The sequence below is a fragment of the Mauremys reevesii genome, linkage group 24 (genome assembly GCF_016161935.1).
Source record: "Mauremys reevesii isolate NIE-2019 linkage group 24, ASM1616193v1, whole genome shotgun sequence".
Classification (NCBI taxonomy): Eukaryota; Metazoa; Chordata; order Testudines; family Geoemydidae; genus Mauremys; species Mauremys reevesii.
The window spans coordinates 548,460-567,251 of NC_052646.1; the positions used below are offsets into that span (position 1 = coordinate 548,460).

At 61.6% G+C, this 18,792-nt stretch overlaps 2 protein-coding genes across 7 annotated transcripts in view; both read left to right on the forward strand.

The window, feature by feature from the left end:
- The first annotated feature begins 1,988 nt into the window (after positions 1-1,988).
- On the forward strand, positions 1,989-12,259 carry FAM189B (family with sequence similarity 189 member B). Its single transcript, XM_039513619.1, has 12 exons — positions 1,989-2,207; positions 3,150-3,206; positions 3,475-3,585; positions 3,992-4,123; positions 4,442-4,549; positions 4,948-5,108; positions 5,929-6,028; positions 7,084-7,168; positions 7,474-8,064; positions 8,468-8,536; positions 8,908-9,170; positions 10,912-12,259. The coding sequence occupies exons 1-12, from the start codon at positions 1,989-1,991 to the stop codon at positions 11,083-11,085; spliced, it is 2,070 nt and encodes a 689-aa protein (XP_039369553.1). The 3' UTR covers positions 11,086-12,259.
- Positions 12,260-14,025: 1,766 nt separating this feature from the next.
- The window catches only part of GBA (glucosylceramidase beta), a 28,670-nt gene continuing 23,903 nt past the window's right edge, over positions 14,026-18,792 (forward strand). For 3 of the 6 annotated variants that reach the window (XR_005591057.1, XM_039512843.1, XM_039512844.1), the window contains exons 1-7: positions 14,026-14,139; positions 16,150-16,303; positions 16,632-16,725; positions 17,339-17,472; positions 17,811-18,002; positions 18,107-18,253; positions 18,437-18,570. Coding sequence is in view for 4 of the 6 variants with exons in the window: in XM_039512843.1 (XP_039368777.1) it covers positions 16,673-16,725; positions 17,339-17,472; positions 17,811-18,002; positions 18,107-18,253; positions 18,437-18,570 (660 nt within the window). In the remaining 2 variants the exon portion in view is untranslated. The remainder of the gene's footprint in view (positions 14,140-16,149; positions 16,304-16,631; positions 16,726-17,338; positions 17,473-17,810; positions 18,003-18,106; positions 18,254-18,436; positions 18,571-18,792) is intronic. The other 3 variants (XM_039512846.1, XM_039512845.1, XM_039512847.1) reach the window with 1 other exon arrangement.

The following is an 18,792-nucleotide window of genomic DNA, read 5'->3' on the forward strand; positions in this document are numbered from 1 at the left end:
CTTATTGGCCAGGGCAGCCTGATGCTCCTGTGGTCGCTCCCTAGCCCGAGCAGGGCCCCAGCCGGGTCAGGTGACTCACATCTGGGTGCCGCTGGCGCTTCCGGCCTCCCCCGCCCCGAGACTACAACTCCCAAGGTGCAGCGCGAAGGGGCGTGTCCCCCCGCCCCGCAGCATCAGCCCCGGGCTGAGCATCCCGGAGCGATGCAAGTCGGAGGCAGCGCTGGAGCTACCCTGCGGCGGAGGCTCCTCGGCTCCTCCCTCGGCCGGCTCCTGCTGCAGCTCGGGGCGAGGCGCAGAAGCGGGTTCCAGCCCCCTCGGCTCCTCGCAGCCTTGCACCTTCCCTGGCGCCCGGCTGGGGAGACCGGGAGCCCCGCGCCCCCTGTACCGGCCCCGGCTGGCGCCGCGAAGACCGGGACCCCGGCGCTAGAGCCCTCGCGTCACTGTAGCTTCGGGGGCAGCTCGGGCCTCGATTCTCGGGAGGCTGCCTTGGAACTGCCCTGGGCAGAGGCTGCAGTGCAGAGCCGTTCCCCACCCCGCTGCCAGCACCTGGACCGGTCCGGCCAAGCTGAGCCCCGGCTGCTGCTCCCTCCCTCTTCGCACCAAGCTCCTCCATGGGCTTCGGGCGGATTCTGGCTGGTCGTTAATCTTCTAGGAGCCACTAAGTTTTGTCTGCCTGGTGCCTGAGCATCCTGCCTGCCGGAGATGGGTTAACAGGGGACTCGCCATGGGGGAAGTGTCCTGTCCCTCCCTGCAAAGCGCCTGGGACTAGGGCCAACGCGTGGCTGGCAGTAGCCAGCAGCTGCTGGGTGCAGGAGCCTTGAACCCCACACTTCTATGGATAACATTGAATTGACTCTATGCTCAGCTCTGCCTGGCAGGATTCCTGTTTGCTGGGTATCCCCTCCTCCCCCACCTTTTGTTTGGCGGCTGCAGAGGTGTCAACATAAGGGGTGTTTGAGGATTGAAACACCATCCCAGCATTCAAGTCAAGTGAACCTAGCTCAGTCCCTAGGCCTGAGGGAGGGGGGATGGTAGCAGGGCAAGTCCCTGCTAAGCAAGGCTCTCTGGTGAGTGTGGAGCCCGAGCGCTCAGCTCGGGGAAGAGTGGTCCATTTTTAGCCTGTTCTCGGTAGTGGAAGCTGGGGAAAGTCTCTGGAGCTGGGAGCGTGAATGCTGCCTGAGAACCCCTCACTGGGAGAGAGGCGAATCCAGTGTTCCCTAGCTGGTCTGTGACCCCCTCCAAACTCCCTGGGGAGAGAGCTGGATTTGAGGATGCTCCTAAACCCAATTGGGAGGGTGGATGAGACACTTCTATCCCATCAAGCCTGGCTGCTCCCCTTTTCCAGTGTCTCCTCCGGTTTCAGAGGCCTGGCCTGGAGAGGGCAGCTCCCATCACGTCTCTGTGTCTTTATGGAGCAAAACATTCACCTGCAGATCTGACCCTGGGTGCCTCCAGCCTCAGCTCCATGCAGTCCTTGGAGCTGCTTTCAGGGATGGCAGAAGACAGTGGGACACCCAGCTCCTGGGAAGATGTTCCTAGTCGGGGGAGGAGTATTGAGCCAGATGTTCCCCCCCAGGGCAGGATGCTGAGACAGAGGATCCCAGGGCAGCTTGTTCTGTGACTGAGAAGAGTTGGATCCAGACTGGCCTTGCCAAAGTGCTTGAGGCTGGTACAGTAAACCCCAAAGTCAGAAAGCAGAGTCCACAATCCCGCCTGATCCAGAATCCCCACTCCCAGCCCCAGGGTGGATGGGGCAGCATGTGGCCAGCTCAGAGCAGTAGGAACAGAGAGAACGGAACAAAAACTGCACAGATTTCAGCCAGAAAAGCAAGCGTTGCTTGATCTGGTCCTGGCTGCTTTTCTGGGCAGGCCAGCCAGCCCCATGTCGTGACTGTTGCACCCTTTGGCATCAGTTCCGTTAACTGCGCCAGGCTTCCCATGCACCACCTGGGCCAGAACTCTGTCTTTTCCTGACCTGGAAACGAGTCATGCCATCTCCCAGTGACTCCAGCCATTCCCTGACTGGCCGCTCCTCCCGCAGCCTCACCCATCTCCGAGTGCAGAGGACCTGGCTGCAGATCCTGCTGGTGCTGGGCTTCATTCAGGTCATCCTGGGCATCCTCGTCATCACCTTCAGCCTTGTGGCAGCTACCATCACGCCCTCCACCAAGGTCCGGCACTCCTGCCCCTCCTGGGCCGGCTTCTTGGTGAGTCTCCTGGTTCTCACAGACAAGGAGCTGCCACCTCCAGGGAAACAGGGGAGTCCCCAAGCAGCTCAGAGGTGCTGGCCCAGGCCTTGGGTGGCCAATTGTGTGTGCTGCTGGCTTTTCCAGGGTCTGGTTGGGGAGTCAGTGGGAGTGAGCTGCTGTGTGGCTGGGGGAGAGTGTCGGGGTGGAGACTCCTCCCCTCTAGCTTTTGTTGGCTAGGAAAGTTTCCAAAATACTTCTCAGCAATGCATTCGCCCTGCTCTTCTTGGTCCAAGGCACCCAGACTGGGTAGTGGCAAGGCTGGGAATTTGGCCTCGGGGCAAATCCCCCTGAACTGGCTTCCTGCTGTACTTCCTCCAGGCCAGCTCGCTGCCCTCATGGTGCTACTGCTACTTCCCCATCTCCGAGGCCATCAGCCGTAGCCTCCCTCGCCCGGGGCGGGAGGGTGTGCAACAGCTTTTAATGTCCCCTTACAATCCCAGGGGTTCAGGATGGTCCCTGGCTTACCAATGGGGCTGCAGGCCTACAGGAGCTGGGAGAGGCCCTCCTTGCTCTGTGTTCCAGACACTTGACACCCCCTCCCCCCAGCTCACCTTGGACCCACCCCTCCTGCCTGTTCCAGCAGCACAGACCTCTGCTGGGGAATGCCTGGCCATGGTCCTGCTGTCCTGCTCGGAGCTGCCTGCAGGCCCTGGGCTCTCCAGAGTGCCCTGAATCAGCACTTTCCTCAAGCTCCCTTAGGCTCTGGCTCCTGCCTGTTGACCTTGCTGCTGCCACCCGGGATGGGCCCCACTCCCGAGGCTCGGCCTTGGCCCTAGTCCCTCTGGGACCAGCTTTGGGGGCTGCAGGGCTTAGAGGAGGGTTCGTGGCCTGTGGGGGTCTCAGGCCTCCTGCCCCTCCTCTCTCCTTCCCACTGTAATTCCTGTGCTTCTGTCCCCCCAGCTGGCGCTGTCCGGGCTCGTCGGCATTGTCTCCTGGAAGCGGCCCTTCACCCTGGTGGTAGGTGTCTCCTGTGTGTGGGCTGTGGGCATCCTCACTGACCCAGGGCAGGGCCCAGCCCCTCACCCAGCTTCTGTCTTGGGCCACCACAGTCACCTGTTTCTCCCCCGCCCAGCGCCAGGACGGGGAGGGCAGCGCGAAGAGGCAATCCCCTGCGCACACACGCGTGTATCATGTGTGCGGTCTTCTAACATGCACGCTGGCCTGTTGCCTCTCACTCCCCTGACGTGCCTGCCCAGCTCATGGCCTCTGTCTGTCCTGGCTGCAGATCACCTTCTTCACGCTGCTCTCCGTGCTGGGCATCATGCTGAGCCTCGCTGGCTCCATCCTCTCCTGCCAGAACGCTCAGCTGGTGAAGTCCTTGGAGGCCTGCACTAGGGTAAGGCCTGACCCAGGCCAGCCCTTGGAGGCACTCAGCCTCTTGGGGCCGGGGCTGGGTGACAGCCCTTTGGGGAGTGGCTGCAGATCAATGCCTGTGGCCGAGCGCCATGGGAGGGAGGGGCAGTATCCCAGCTGCATGAAGGGAGGCTAGGCTGGGACAGTTCTTGGAGCTGGCTCTTGCAGAAGGGATCTATTGGCTGAGTCTCCCGGGGACCTACTGGCAGTGGCAGGATTCCTTGTGTCTGGGCCCTCGGGATGTGGCCATTCCTCACTCTGAGGGTTGCCAACCCTCCAGGAATTAAAGATTAATCTTAATTAAGGATTATGCCATGTGACGAAACCTCCAATAATACATCCACCCAAAATTGGCAACCATACTCACTCTGTGTGTCTCCTCCCTCCAGGAGAAGGACTCCTGTGTCTGCTGCCAGGCCCTCTCTGAGTACCCATCCATGGGCCCCGCCTGCAGCAGGCAGGGCGAGACACTAACCATGTTCCCCAACCCTGACTGCCGGAGCGTCCGCATGGCTCTGAAGGTAACTGGGCTGGCTGCACTGGGCAGGTGGGGAGGCTCGCAGTCTGCAGGGGTTCTCCGTGCGGGAGACGGGGGCTGGGCCTTGGAGCCTGATCGCGGCTCTCTCCACTGGGGTGCAAGGTGCTGGTGTCTCTGGTGGGCCTGTTCAATGGGTGGCTTGAATCTGAGGGGTCCTTTCTATGCTTTCTGCATTGGGGGGCAGCTCTCTGCACTGGGGTAGGCAGCTTGGTGTCTGGGGGTCTCTCTGCTTTCTGCACAGAGCCTGCGCACACTCTGAGCAGCATCTCTGGGACTCATTCCCACCTCTCCTCCATCCCAGGATCTTCTATTCAGTGTTTGTGGCCTAACCATCTTCTCCACCATTGTCTGCACGCTCTCAGCTGTCATGTGCTGCATTCAGATCTTCTCCCTGGACATTATCCATGTGGTGAGTCCTAGCCCGGCCTGCGGCTCCTCTCCCAGAGAATTCCGCTCCACAGGAATCCAGGAGCTCGGGGTTGGAGGGTCAGGCCCTGGGGATGCTGGAGAGAACCTGGTGGGGACTGGATCCTGCCCTCCAATCTCCTTCCCCCCAGGGGGGGCGGGGGTGTCCCCTGCCTGTGGTCCCCATGCTTTGCCTGTCCCCAGGGACGCAAGCAGCAGCGCCTTGGAATTTGCAGTGGTGCAAAGTGCAGGGACTCGGAGTAGGGGGCACTGGAGCTTCTCCCCCGACACCTCTCTGGGTGAGTAGGGCCAACAGCAGGGGAAGGGGATGTGTCCTGTCCCCAGCCTAGGCACCTGTCCTGGGGCGCTGGCAGGCTCCCCCTCACTCCCCTCTCCCTGCAGCTGGCCCCACAGCGCTCCAGTTCGGTGACCCTGGAGTGCACATCGCCCCCAGACCCCTTCCTGCAGAACATGATGGACTTTGAGGAGTTTGTGCCCCCGGTACCGCCGCCCCCGTACTATCCGCCGGAGTACACCTGCAGCTCCGAGACCGACGCCCAGAGGTACTGACACCCTGGAGGGGAGGGCAGCGGGGTGGGCTCTGAGGCAGGGAGGGGAAGCCCATTGCTGAGTTGTGGGTGGGGGGACCCCAGGGACACGCAGGAGCACAGGGCAGGGTGGGAGAGGGCAGTGAGGAGAGAGCCTGAGGTGGGGCTGGGGGACAGGGAAGCCTGAGGTAGTTGGGAGCAGGGGTGGAGCCAAGCTGGGGTTGGGGGCAGAGGTAGGGAGGGGGCAGGGCCGGCTCCAGACCCCAGCGCGCCAAGCAGGCGCATGGGGCGGCATTGTCCTGGCAGGGCGGCATTTGGCTCCGGCGGACCTTCCACAGTCATGCCTGCGGGAGGTCCACCGGAGCCCTGGGACGACCGGACCTGCCGCAGGCATGACTGCGGAGGGTCCCCTCTTCCCGCGGCTCCACTTGAGCTCCCGCAGGCATGACTGCGGCGGGTGTGCTGGTCCCGCAGCTCGAACGGAGCTCCCGCAGGCATGACTGCGGCGGGTGTGCTGGTCCCGCAGCTCGAACGGAGCTCCTGCAGGCATGCCTGCGGATGCTCCACCGGAGCCACGGGACCACGGGACGGTCCGCAGGCACTTCTGCCCCAGCCACGGGACCGGGGAAGGGTGGTGCGAGCGGCGCAGCACGCCGCCCTGCTTGGGGCGGCGGAATTTCTAGAGCCGCCCCTGGGAGGGGGAGTCCAGGGCAGGGCTTGGGGGGGACCCAGGGGTAACTCTGGGCAGGGTTCAGCCCGGACCCCCCTAGGCTGTTTCCATGGGAGGTTTGGCGCCCCACTGTGGCTGATGCACCTTTCCCATGTGGACCCACAGCATCACCTATAACGGCTCCATGGACAGCCCCGTGCCTCTCTACCCCACCGACTTCCCCCCATCCTATGAGACTGTCATGGGACTCCGGGCAGTCAGCCAGGTAAGGAGCCCAGGGGCTCTCGGCTTGGCCAGGCCGAGGGCTGGGCCGTCGTGCAGAGAGGTGGGGCTGGTGAGGAGCAGGTGGTCCCTGGCCCAGTCCTCTCACGAGAGGCTCAGGGTGCCCCAGGTCAAACCACAAAGTGAAGGGTGAGGGAGAAGCCAGAGCTGGGTTGGGCGAGGGGATGCAGGACTAGGCTAGGACTAGAACAGCGTTTAAAAGAGAACTGGATAAATTCATGGTGGTTAAGTCCATAAATGGCTGTTAGCCAGGATGGGTAAGGAATGGTGTCCCTAGCCTCTGTTTGTCGGAGGATGGAGATGGATGGCAGGAGGAAGATCACTTGATCATTACCTGTTAGGTTCACTCCCTCTGGGGCACCTGGCATTGGCCACTGTCGGTAGACAGGATTCTGGGGTAGATGGACCTTTGGTCTGACCCAGTACGGCCGTTCTTATGTTCTAACCATAACGGATTCCAGGGGACCCAGACGCTGAGGCCCAGGGTGCGAGCGGCACATTCTTGCTGCCGTCTCCTCAGCCTATCATTGACTGCACTGTGGTGCTAGAGAGACCGGGGTGGGGTGTTGAGGTAGCAGCCTACCTCACTTGCCCTGTCTCTGTAACCTCCTGGGGCTAACCCGGCCACAGCACACTGCCTACATTTTGCTATATGTATCACAGCTGCCCCGGCCTCTCCCAGCAGGGGGCGTTGTGGGGTTGGGGGGCAGGAGCGCAGACTGGGGGGAGCTCCCGGCTTCGCCAGCCCCGGCCTCTCCCAGCAGGGGGTGCTGTGGGGGGGGCAGGGCAGGAGCACTGACTGGGGGGAGCTCCCGGCTACGCCAGTGCCAGCCTCTCCCAGCAGGGGGCATTGTGGGGTTGGGGGGCAGGAGCGCAGACTGGGGGGAGCTCCCGGCTACACCAGTGCCAGCCTCTCCCAGCAGGGAGGGTTGGGGGGCAGGAGCACTGGCTGTGGGGAGAGCCTAGTGCGCAGCATCTCCCTGCCCGTACGGCCTGTGTATGGTTCTGTGATGTGACGTGGTTCTGCCCACCCTGCAGGCCACGCTGTTTGATTCGCAGCTCACGGATCCGTTGCACGGCTGCACCTGCGACCACGTCCCCTCCATCGTGCTCAGTGGGGAAGGTAACAGGGTCCTTGGGCAGCAGCTGGGGGCAGGGTCCTGGGAGGAGGGAGCTGCCTGTGCCCACATCTGCCCATGACTGGGTGGGAGCTGGGGGCTGGAGAGGCGGGGGCAAAGTCCTGGTGAGCACCATATGGGTGCGCTGTGCCTGTTGGCTGGGTGGAAGGCCAGTGGCATGTGCCCAGTAGGGGTGGAGCTGGTCCCCAACAAGGCTGGGCTTGGAGTTCCCAAGGCAGGTACCCTGGGGACGTGCTCCGATCCCTCCCAGAGAGCCCTGTGCATCCCGCTCTGCCTGCGTGCCTTGCAGTGTCCATGGACAGTGGCTCCCTGGTCATGTCCGAGATCATCGACATCCCCGGTGACAGCAGCCCCTCGGAGGACTCCTGCCTGCTGGAGCTGCAGGGCTCCATGCGCTCGGTGGACTACGTCCTCTTCCGCTCCATCCAGCGCAGCCGCGCAGACTACTGCCTGAGCGTGGACTGCGTGCAGTGCGGCCACCATCCCCGCAGCCCCACGCTGGGCCTGCAGGGCCCCTTCGAGGATATACCCCGGCCCCGGGTGCGGGGGGAGCGCTCTTACTCCTGCTCCACCCCTGGTCCCAGTTACCAGGGGCTCCTGGAGCCAGGCGGGGCCATCACCCACAGCTGCAATCGTCTGGAAGGGCTGGCTCGCTGCGCTGGGCCCTGCTTCCCTGAGGTGCGACTCAAGGGCAAGACCTTGCTGCCAGGGCATCAGGGCACCAGCTCCACCGGCTCCCTGTACCCGGACCGCGGGCACCGCGGCCGTCAGCGACGCAACAGTGAGACGTCCTGCCTGCTGGGCCCAGCCCGGGGCCTGAGTCAACGGCCACTCGTGCGGTCACACAGCGACCCCGGCATTGCTGTTGCCGGTGATCCTGGTAGGTGGGAATTGCCGGGGGAGCAGGGCTGATGTGGGTGCCCATGTGTCAGTCTGTTCTCACTCACGCACTTGGGGTGGGGGATGGACCAAGAGGTGTCCCGGGGGTTGCTGGTCAGTGGTCACTGCTAGGTTGGGTGGGTGCGGTTTGCAGGCACAGAGTGGAATTGGTGCCCAGATTGATATGCAGCTCATGCCAGGGGACTGGTGCACACCTGGCAGTGGGTGGGTGCCACTGGCCCATGCAGGGGCTGGAGTGTGTGCGATGGCAGGCCCATGCACAGTGCTTGTGGGAGGGAACGGGTGCACACAGCTGATGGGTTGATGCATGGTCATGTGATGGGATCTGGGGCAGGAGGAGGGCAGAGCCTGAGTATTTTCCACTGGCTTCTTTCTCCTTTCAGTCGACTTGAGGGATCTGCTTTATACCAAAGCGCTGGAGGATGATGCATCCAATTCTTCTGCAGACACAGGTCAGGGCAGAGTCAGGCTTAGGATGAGTGTCCGACATGCGACCTGGGGGATGGGCTGGAAATCACTGGGGGGCTGACGAGTGACCCGCTTTACTTGGGAGTGACTGGCAGTGTGCTGTAGTGCCCCTTCTGGGGGAGGCTGGGAGCAGAGTAGCCTGGAGCTCCCCTACAACCAGCGCTCCTGCCCTGCTCTCTAGAGCATCCCCTGCTGGGGGAGGCAGGCTCAATAGGAAGGCCCTGCACCTCCATGGAGTGCATTGCAGCCTGTGCCTCTTGGCCACAGCCTCCGGGGACCCATGGGGCCTGTGCTTTCTCCCCTCCCCACCGTGTTCCCCTGCGGCCGCGGTTCTCACTGGCCAGTCTCCTTACAGGACTGTGCTCTGAAGCTTGCCTGTTCCGGCTCTCGCACTGCAACTCGCCCCCGCTCCTCCGGGCCGCCTCTGCCAGGAAGAACAAGCTGGCAGTGCCCAAGAAGGTGACACAGCGGCTGTCGAAGGCAGCAACGCGCTCCCTGGGGGATCTGAAGGTTTGTCGTGGTACCCGGGGGCTGGTGGCCAGGTTCCTGCAGAGATCCAAGCGCAGCCTGGCGTCTGGTGTGGAGATGGCTGGGCATGGCTCCCAGGGCCACAAACAGGTAGGGGCTCCGTGTTGGCCACACTCTGCACGCAGGGCTGCTGAGAAGCCCCAGCAGGCCCCGTGCTGCCCATCCCCCTGGGCCCAGGCCTGGATTGTCCCCTACAGGCATTTCCAGGACCAGTCCTGTCTACCTCGGCCTCCCCTGCACCTGGCCTCCCCTGGGGAGTCTGCCTGGCTGGGCGCTCCCAGGTCCCTTCTTGCTGGGCGATGGCGTCCTGAACCCTTGATTATCCCAGCCTCTCTCTGTGCTTGCCTGGCTGGGTGCCCAACAGTGAGCTCCTGAGAGGGACGTGACCCTCTGTATGTTCTCCCCCAGGCCACGTTGGCCCTTGGGCTGCCATAGCCCCAGCAAACACCTGCCCATTGCCTTGGCGCTCTCAGCTGCCCCTCCCTTTCAGGGCCGGCTCCAGGCACCAGCAGAGCAAGCACGTGCCGGAGGTGGCATCCCATCCATTCTGGGCGGCTTTTTTTGCAGTTCGGGCGGCGGCAGTCAGAGCTGGTTTTGCTTGAAGCCGGCCCTGCTCCCTTTTCTCTGAGCAGGGCTTCTCGGGGGCTCCTGCGTGCCCTGGGCTGCGGGAGCATTTGCCCCTGGTTCTGGAGGAGCTGGGGGCCTGCCTGTTTCTCCCTGTCGGTTCCCGCCTGGGCTTCATGGGGGAAGCAATGGCGGCTACAGCTAGGAGAGGGGATGGGCCCCACATCAGAGAGAGGTGTAGAGCCAGGATGTGGCTCTGCAGTCTGGAGCTCAGTGTCCCTGTGGTCCAGGGCCTGTCTGGGAGCAGAGGGACTCCTGAGTCCTTCAGTGCTCCTGGCTCTGCCACTGACTCAGTCCCATCTTGGCCTCTGTTTCCCACTTGTAAAAAGGAGCCCATGACCCTTCCCTGCTCCCAGGTTAGTGGAGTCGGTGAGGTGCTGCCTGCATTGCTCAGTGCAGGAGGCTCTGGAAGGACCCAGCCTGCACTGGGTACCAGTCTCCAGGAACTCTGGGGCTTGGCTGGTCTGTAAGTGCAGCTTGTGGGCCCAGTGCATACCTTTGCTGCATGCCACCAGCCCTCTTCCCCTGCACTCTGCTTTCCGGGCCACCCGTGCTGACGTTCCTCATCCTGCAGCCATCTCCCCAGATTGCAATTAGGCTCCCTGCTCTGATGAAGCTTTTAGGTCACAATCTTGGCATCCGAGCTGAGACTTTAGTGCACTGACCTTCCCCTCCTAGTGCAGGGTGGCTCCGTCCCTGGAACGATGCTCGGTCACAGCTCGCTCCTTTTGGGAGCTTAAAGCCGCCGTGCGAGACCTGGTGGGCCTGAGCCCAGGAGACTGTTTGTTTGCTAGTCCTGGAGAGTTCTGATCCTTCCCTGGCTCCCTGAAGCTGTTCCTGACTTTGTGCACTGGGAACTGCTCCGGGGAGTCCCAAGGCTACTCTGCCTTCCTGGCCAGGACAGCAAGCACCACCTCTGCTTGCTGGCTAGCTGAGTCACAGTCTGCTCTCACTGTCCTGCGCCAGGGCCAGCTGCCTCCTTGCCCTCAGAGCCAGAGCCAGGGACTATCTGCTCAGGGGTGACTGGGGGGGGAAGGTGCCTTCTCCCTGGGTTCTCAGGGCTCCTATTTGGGGTGGCCCACACCCCTCCAGTCCTCATCCTGGCACTCGCTGGGGCTGTTCTGCCTGGCAGGGCTTCTCCTGGATGTGCTCTTGTGGCGAGGTTCCTGCTGTCCTCACCCCTGCCCTTGTTGCTGTGGCTTGCCAGGTGCCCCGGAGCCTGTGGCAGGCAGAAGAGCACACGCTGCCTGAAGGGATTCACTTGCAGAGCTGTGGGGACCTGAGCTCCACCTCCTCGCTGCGTCGCCTCCTGTCTGCCCGCCGGCTGGAGCGCAGCCGTCCACACAGCCTCAACGGGGTCTACAAAGAGAGCATCCTCTGAGGGGAGCTGCCACGTTGCCCTCGGCCTTGCCTGACCCCTCATACACCAGCCCAGCTGGGAGTCTCCACCGGCATCAGGCTCTCTCGGCCTGGGGTCCACAGCGAGAACTGGAAGCAGCCGGGGCAGGCCTTTCCCCCGGTGCTGGGGAGGGGCCATGGGCTGGCTCATTCCCAGCAGACCTTCCTCACTGCCAGGTGACAGTGGGAGAAAACACAAGCTGGGGACACAAATGCAGCTCGTCAAGGACAGAGCACCATGGCCTGGTTCAGCAGATCTCCGTGTAGGACTCTGGGAAGGAGGAGGTGCTGTAGTCTGTGGATTGCATTGGGGACTGGGGAATATGGACCCAGCCTGCTTTGTGCTGAGAGGCAGCGCCTGCCCCTGTGCTCGCTCCGAGGGGCCACCGTGCTTTGGGGTGTTCCTGGGGCTAAGCCCTTGCTGTATATCGGACAGGGCTATTGCGCATTGTGTGGGGGGGTGTCTCCATACAGGCCCTCCTTGTAGTAATAACCCAAGAGCAGGGGCTGAGCCTGGTCCTGCCTCCTGCTCTGCAGTCTGCTGGTCCAGACGCTAACATGGTTCCCAGGGCGAGGAAGCTGGGCTCAATGTGCACGGTGATGTCCTCCCACAAGCGGCCTGGGCCTCGTGTGGCCCCTGTCTTCAGGGAACGCTCGCTGGCTGGCCAGGGTGCCCCCCAGGGCTGTCTGTGCCAGGGAGGTTGAGCCTAACTCAGCCCTGCTCCCCTTAGAAGCTATGCACCTCTTTCTGGAGTGGGGGAAGGAGGGGTCGGGCAGACCAAGCTGGGCTTCCCTACAACTGCCCTCCTCTTCGGGCAAGTCCACAGCCCCTGCGTGGAGGCTGCAGCCCCATCCCCTAGAGAGTGACCTTCCCTTTTGTCCCCTGCTCCAGCTCGTCTCATCTCCCCATCCTGGGCTGGCCTAAGCTGTGGGCCTGGATCTTACGGCGGAGCTCTGGCTTCAGAACTTGGCTATGGCCAGGGCATGACCAAGGCCCAGCTTCCAGCAGGGCTTCTGGGAGCTGGGGTCAATCAGCCCCACCAGGTATAGGGGCAGAACCAAAGCCCTCTGTGCATCCCTGGGCTCTGGAAGCCTCTTCCTCCTCCCTCGCCAGCTGCTGCCTTTGCTTGTATGCTGCATGCCGCGATGCAGCTCTCCCCTCTTTGGGATGGTGGGGGGGTGGGCAGGGGGTGTGGGGGTTGCACTTTTTTACCTCGGGAAGCATGTTGGAAACTCCTGCAGGGAGTCTCCACTGCAGGCGCTTTAAGCTGCACTGACACTTATACAAGAAACCAAATAAAGTTATACACCCCCTGGAGCCAGCTTGGGCTGCCTGGTGTCTGGCCAGCCTGCTGTGGACCTGCCTCCATTCTGCAGCTGGGAAGAGCTCTGGCTCACTCCAGGAGAGTGGGGAAAGGAGCCCTGGGGCCCTCGCTAATCTGTCATGAGAAAGAAAACATACCTCTCTCTGGGACAGGGACAATGGTCCCATTCTGGCATTGTCTGGGAGTATCTGGTCATTGCAGGTGTTGGGGCGGGGGCGGTGTGTGCATCTGAGTATGGAGGCATGTGCATGCTCACAGCCTGTGAGGGCCGTGCAGGGGGAGGTGTGCGTCTGGGCACAGCCTGTGAGGGCTGTGTGTGTGGAGGTGTGTGCATTGAGTCAAACACTGGAACAAATGACCTAGGGCGATTGTGGAATCACAGTCACTGGAGGTTTTTAAGAACAGGTTAGACAAACCCGTCAGCACTGGGTTAGATAATACTTACTCCTGCCTCCGGCCAGGGGTCTGGACTAGGTGACTTCTGAAGGTCCTGGCCTGTCCTACATTCTATGAGCCTGCACTCGGTGGGTGGATCTGTTTGGTGCACACGTGCGTTGGAGGAGGCCAGTTCCTCCCAGCTCCAGCCCCACTCTAGCTTTTGGCTGGAGGATCGGGCTGCTTCTTAGGAGCCTTGCTCCTGGGCTCTGCTTCCCCAGCTGTGGGTGGGCAGGAGCTACCAAGAGCCAAAAGAGAGAGTGCTTCCCTCACTGTGCAGCTGAGACAGCCCACCAGACTGGCCTGGGCTACCAGCAGCAGCTTCCACGCTCCCTGGGGAAACTGCTCAGCTGCTATGGGGGGGTGGAGGGGGGCAGCATAGGCTGCTGGGAATAGGGGCCAAGCTTGCCGGGGGGAAGAGGCATCTGAGGGGAACTGCAGGTGCAGGCAGTGGGCTGAGTGCATGTGCCAGAGAGAGAAAATCCATGCGAGGCAAGTTGGAGAGGGGGACGGGGAGAGTTGGGCAGTGAGGGCCAGGCCGACGTGAGATGGTTTCTGACCCTGGGGGGGGCAAGGGCTGGTTTGCTTTAGCTGAGGGTGAGAGGGCAGCCGGTGGAGTTATAAGCGACCTTTACATAACTCTCCAGGCCCTTACACAACAGGCCAGGGCCTCTCTGCTGGACTGGGCCCAGGGCACGGGAACTGGTGCCGTCTCTGCTGGCAGGCTGTGGGCATCTGCCCTCGGTTTGCCCTCTGCCACCTCTCGCTGCCTTTCTAAGGGGATCTCTCAGCTCCAGGGAGGAGCCGCTCACAGAACTGAGGGTCCTGGGTGTAAGTGAAGGGGCCGCTGGGGGGACTGGGTGCCAGCACCAACGGGGGGCGGGCGGGCTCCTGGGCCCCTGCACTTCCCCAGCTGGCAGCGTGGTTCTCCGCAGCCCAGGGAGAGGGGACCTGCTGCGGGGCTGTGTCCCCTGTGCCCCGGGGAGAGCGGTGGGGACAGGCCGCAGGCTGGACCGAGCCCCCGCGCCACTGGAACTCGGGTGCGACGGGCTGGCGGGGCCCCGGGCCAGGCTGCGCGGCCTGGCCTGGCTCGGCTCGGCTCGGCCCGGCCCCGCCCCGGGTAGTTCCGGCTCGGGCCAGTCCCCCTCCGGGCGCAGCTGGCAGGGTCATGTGACCGCGCAGTCATGTGACTCTCGGTCCACTCCAGTCCGCGCTTGCGAGAGGCTGCGGAGCCGCCGCTGCTGCCGGGCCCTGGCGCCGGCCGGCCGGGCCCGCGGGTGAGTGGCCGGAGGAGCCGGTGGGGTGGACGCCCGGACGCCTGGGTTCTCCCCGTGGGCCGCCCGCAGACTCGCGGCGTGGCCGTGGGCAGGTGCGGCGGGGAGGAGGCGGCTTCTGGCCCGGGATCGGCCCCTGCCGCTGCTCCCATTGCTCAGCCCGGCACACTGAGGCTGGCGCTGTTGGACAGGCGCTGGGATACGGCCGCTGGGTGCCCAGCCGGGGGGGCAGCTGCCCCCCCATAGGCGCTGGAACTAGGAGTCCGGGGGGGCTGCCGCACCCGCTGGCCTGAAGTGGGTTTACAGTTGGGTTCAATGGCTCTCAGCAGCCCTGCTCCCCCCGCTGCTCAGGGGCCTGGAGCCTCTCCCACCGGGTCTGCAGCTTGGTGGGGCAGTCGTGGGACTCTTCCCCCGCCCCCATATGGCTGGCACGGAGGGGCCGAGTGAGTGGGAGCTTGTGTCCAGCCAGCCCCAGGGGAGGTGCTTGGCTCTGCCCGTCAGATTGATGTCAGGGCTTTTTCTGAGCCCCGCCCCTCATCCTTCCTGGTGCTTGTGGGTGCCAACTGCCTGTCACCCGAATGAGGGGTGGGGCCAGCAGTGTTCTATTTTCTTAGCCCAGTCTCTGTTTCTCACCCAGGACCCTTTATGGCATTAGAAGGGCACACGGGGCAATATCTTCATCAACGACTTAGCTATTGGCATAGAAAGTACGCTTGTTAAGTTTTCAGATGATACCAAACTGGGAGGGATTGCAACTGCTTTGGAGGACAGGGTCATAATTCAAAATGATCTGGACAAATTGGAGAAATGGTCTGAGGTAAACAGGATGAAGTTTAACAAAGACAAATGCAAAGTGCTCCACTTTGGAAGGAACAATCAGTTTCACACATACAGAATGGGAAGAGACTGTCTAGGAAGGAGTACGGCGGAAAGGGATCTCGGGGTTATAGTGGACCACAAGCGAAATATGAGTCAACAGTGTGATGCTGTTGCAAAAAAAGCAAACAGGATTCTGGGATGCACTAACAGGTGTGTTGTGAGCAAGACACGAGAAGTCATTCTTCCGATCCACTCTGCGCTGGTTAGGCCTCAACTGGAGTATTGTGTCCAGTTCTGGGCACCGCATTTTAAGAAGGATGTGGAGAAATTGGAGAAGGTCCAGAGAAGAGCACCAAGAATGATTAAAGGTCTAGAGAACATGACCTATGAAGGAAGGCTGAAAGAATTGGGTTTTAGTTTGGAAAAGAGAAGACTGAGAGGGGACATGAGAGCAGTTTTCAGGTATCTAAAAGGGTGTCATAAGGAGGAGGGAGAAAACTTGTTCTATCCTTCGAGGCTAAGGTGAACAAGAAGCAATGGGCTTAAACTGCAGCAAGGGAGGTTTAGGTTGGACATTAGGAAAAGTTCCTAACTGTCAGGGTAGTTAAACACTGGAATAAACTGCGTCGGGAGGTTGTGGAATCTCCATCTCTAGAGATGTTTAAAAGTAGATTAGATAAATGTCTATCTGGGATGGTCTAGACAGTATTTGGTCCTGCCATGGGGGCAGGGGACTGGACTCAATGACCTCTCGGGGTCCCTTCCAGTCCTACAATCTATGAAACCCCAAACCCTGCCCCAAGGACCCGTGGAGACAAGCACAGAGGTCTGCAGTCAATCAGGGCTAGTGCTGGAGCTTTGATCTAGGCTCTTTCAAATTCATAATTTTAATCCTGACGTGGAATCCACAGGAAAAATAATCCCAGTAAAGGTGCGATAATTACATGGCCTCATCGTCTCAAAATCCATCTCTTGGGGAAAAGGGAATTCTTGGCGGCCTAAACCAGAGTGGGTCTTGGGCTATGATAAATGACCACGCATGTTCTCAGGGAGGGGGGTAGGTGTCATTTCCAGGCAAGAGGTGAATGTGACATTACCAGTTGCCCAGATTTTAAGTAACTTTTCTTCCCCATGTGGTCTGAACTAACCTACAGCTGGCAGGGTCAAAGATTTCTTTGTTGGTTTTATTTTCAGTGTGTTGTCCCACAGTGCTTTTCAGCTGGAGGCATCACCAAGCACTTTGCATATTCTCCACACAGTGAGTACTTATTACTGAAATGTGCCCAGCTCCAGGGTGGAATGCAGCAGTCGTGTACCAGGAAGAACGGCGCAACAGGTGTTACAGGAAGTGAGTAATAACTCCATCCCCTGAAATTGCAGGGAATTCTAGTTTGGCAGAGTATTGCCCAAGTGGGAATTTGGCCAGGATACCAGGGTTAATACAGGACACTTAAGAAGTCATGCGGCAGTAGATATAGTTTGGTATGACTGGGCATTTGCTAATCCCTCATTAAGGCTGCCATCGTAATCGAGGTCAGGTGGAACTGAGCCATTGCAAAAGATGCCTGTGTTACTGGCTAGGCAAGATGAATGGGGTCCTTACGCAGCACCCAGCTCCTCTCGCCTTCTTCCCCCTGTCTCTCCCACCCATTGCTGTTCACTCTGTGTCCTCACAGGGTGAGTCCCATGCTGTCGTCGTCTCCTGCCCAGGTGTCTGATGGCTCCAGGGCCCCCTGATTCTCTCTGGCTGGGGCCGGCACCAATGCACAGGTCAGTGTTGTGCGGGAATGGGATGGACCTGCTCTCTGCTCCCTTGCTCTGATCATTAATGAAGTTGGTAAATATAGGACCAGATTTCTGAGGTGCCCACTACAACCGCTTAAGTGCGGGCTCAGGTGAGCCTCAGGGGCAGGGGGGTTCAGGGTGAGGGGAAGGATTAGCTGGTATCCCAGGAGCAGGGGCTGCTGGGTAAGAAGGGACGAAGTCAGGGTGGCTGAAGGAGACTGGGGGAGTGGTTGGGAAGAGGCTGGGGGTGGGACGAGACTTGGGGAAATGAGATCAGGTGGGGGAGGGACTGGAGCCAAGGCTCCCTTTAAAAGAGAGGCTGGGGCTGGCTGTGGAGGTGGAGGCCTTGCTGAGTCGCAGCTTGGGTTTGGCTGGGCGGAAGGGCAGGGAGGTGAGATCGGGACAGGAGTTACCAGAGCGGCTCAGCTCCCTGACACCTTCCGCCGGCAGGCGGCCGCCTCTCTTTGTGCTGCTCCAGGAGTCCCTGCGGTGCTGGGCTCGCCTGACTGCTCCTGAGGCTGGAGCTGCTGAGGGCGCAGTGAGTGGGGAGCGAGTGACCCAGCGGCCCCGACACTCACAGCCTCCATCCTGCTTTCAGGCCCAGGTGCCCGGCGCCGTGCTTGCTGGGACTGGCTGTGGGGGTGGCGCTGGGAAGGAAAGGCGCCATGTGGGCCGGGTGTGCCAGCATCATGGGCTGGTTCCTTTTCATCCAGACAGCGCCCGGAGCGGCAGGTAAGTGCTTGTGATGTGTCATGTGTGTGCCCCAGGGGGAGGGTCCCCCCTGGGTGCAGCTCAGCCTCTGCGCTTCCCCTCGGGGTGGGGAGGTGGCATTGTGGGGTATCGGCTAGTGCAGGAGTCTTGGGGGTTGAGAGACCAAACGGGTGTGCTGGGAACCCTGCACCTGGGATGGGTGCCTGGGACTGTGTGGGAGGGGCCTCGCTCGGGGGCATCCCCAGAGCTCGGAGGAATGGGATTGGTGGGGGGAGGGGATATCCTCTCCCAGGAGGGGTGGGGAAGCCCAAACTGTACCCGGAGCCCTGCCCCAGCCCTGTCTGTCTCCCCATCCCTAGGCGGCCGTCCCTGCAGCCCCCAGTATTTTGGCCATGGCTTGATGGCGTGTGAGTGCAACGCCACCTATTGTGACACGCTGGACCCCGTTGTCGTCCCGGCCCTGGGCACGTACGCCAAGTATGAGAGCAGCAAGGCAGGCAAGCGGCTGGAGCGCAGCGAGGGGAGGTTCCAGAGCGACGCCACGGCCCCAGGTATCGGCTTGGGCACTAGGGATGCCAAGGGCAGGGCTGGCCGCTGTCCCTGGCCCTTGCTGCCAGCTGCAGGGCTCTGAGCTGGGCTGCTCTCTGCCCCGCAGATCTGTTGCTGAAGCTGGACACGGCACAGCGGTACCAGAAAGTGAAGGGCTTTGGTGGCTCCGTCACAGACTCGGCTGCAATGAACATCCTGTCCCTGTCCAAGGAGAGCCAACGCCACCTGCTCACGTCCTATTTCACCGAGGAAGGTGAGAGCTGGGGCCTGATTTGGGGCAGGGATGTATGGAATTGAGCTGCTGGTGGGGGGCAGGCAGGCCCCGGCTCTGGGCTCATGGCTCTCAGGAGCTGCACACCCCGTATCCCGCAGCCTGAGGCCCCCTGTCCCCACGTGCAGTCACTGGGACCCGGGTCACCTCCTTCCTGTCCCACAGGGATCGAGTACAACCTGCTCCGCATCCCCATGGCCAGCTGTGACTTCTCCACCCACCCCTACAGCTATGACGACACCCCCTACGACTACCAGCTCCTCCACTTTGGCCTGAAGGATGAGGATACAAAGCTGAAAGTGAGCAGCACTGGAGTGGGAGGGGACCCTGCTGCGGGGGAAGGAGCCTGGCCACAGTGAGGGGGCCCAGGCAGGAAGGGTGAGGGGGCCTGGCTGTGGGGAAGGGAGCCTAGCCACGGCGGGCCAACCACGGGGAGGTCTGAAGCACAAGATGGAGCAGGGAGTGGCCAGTCCCAATTTGCTCAGGTTTTCTGCTCTCCAACCAAGCTCCCAGGCCCCACC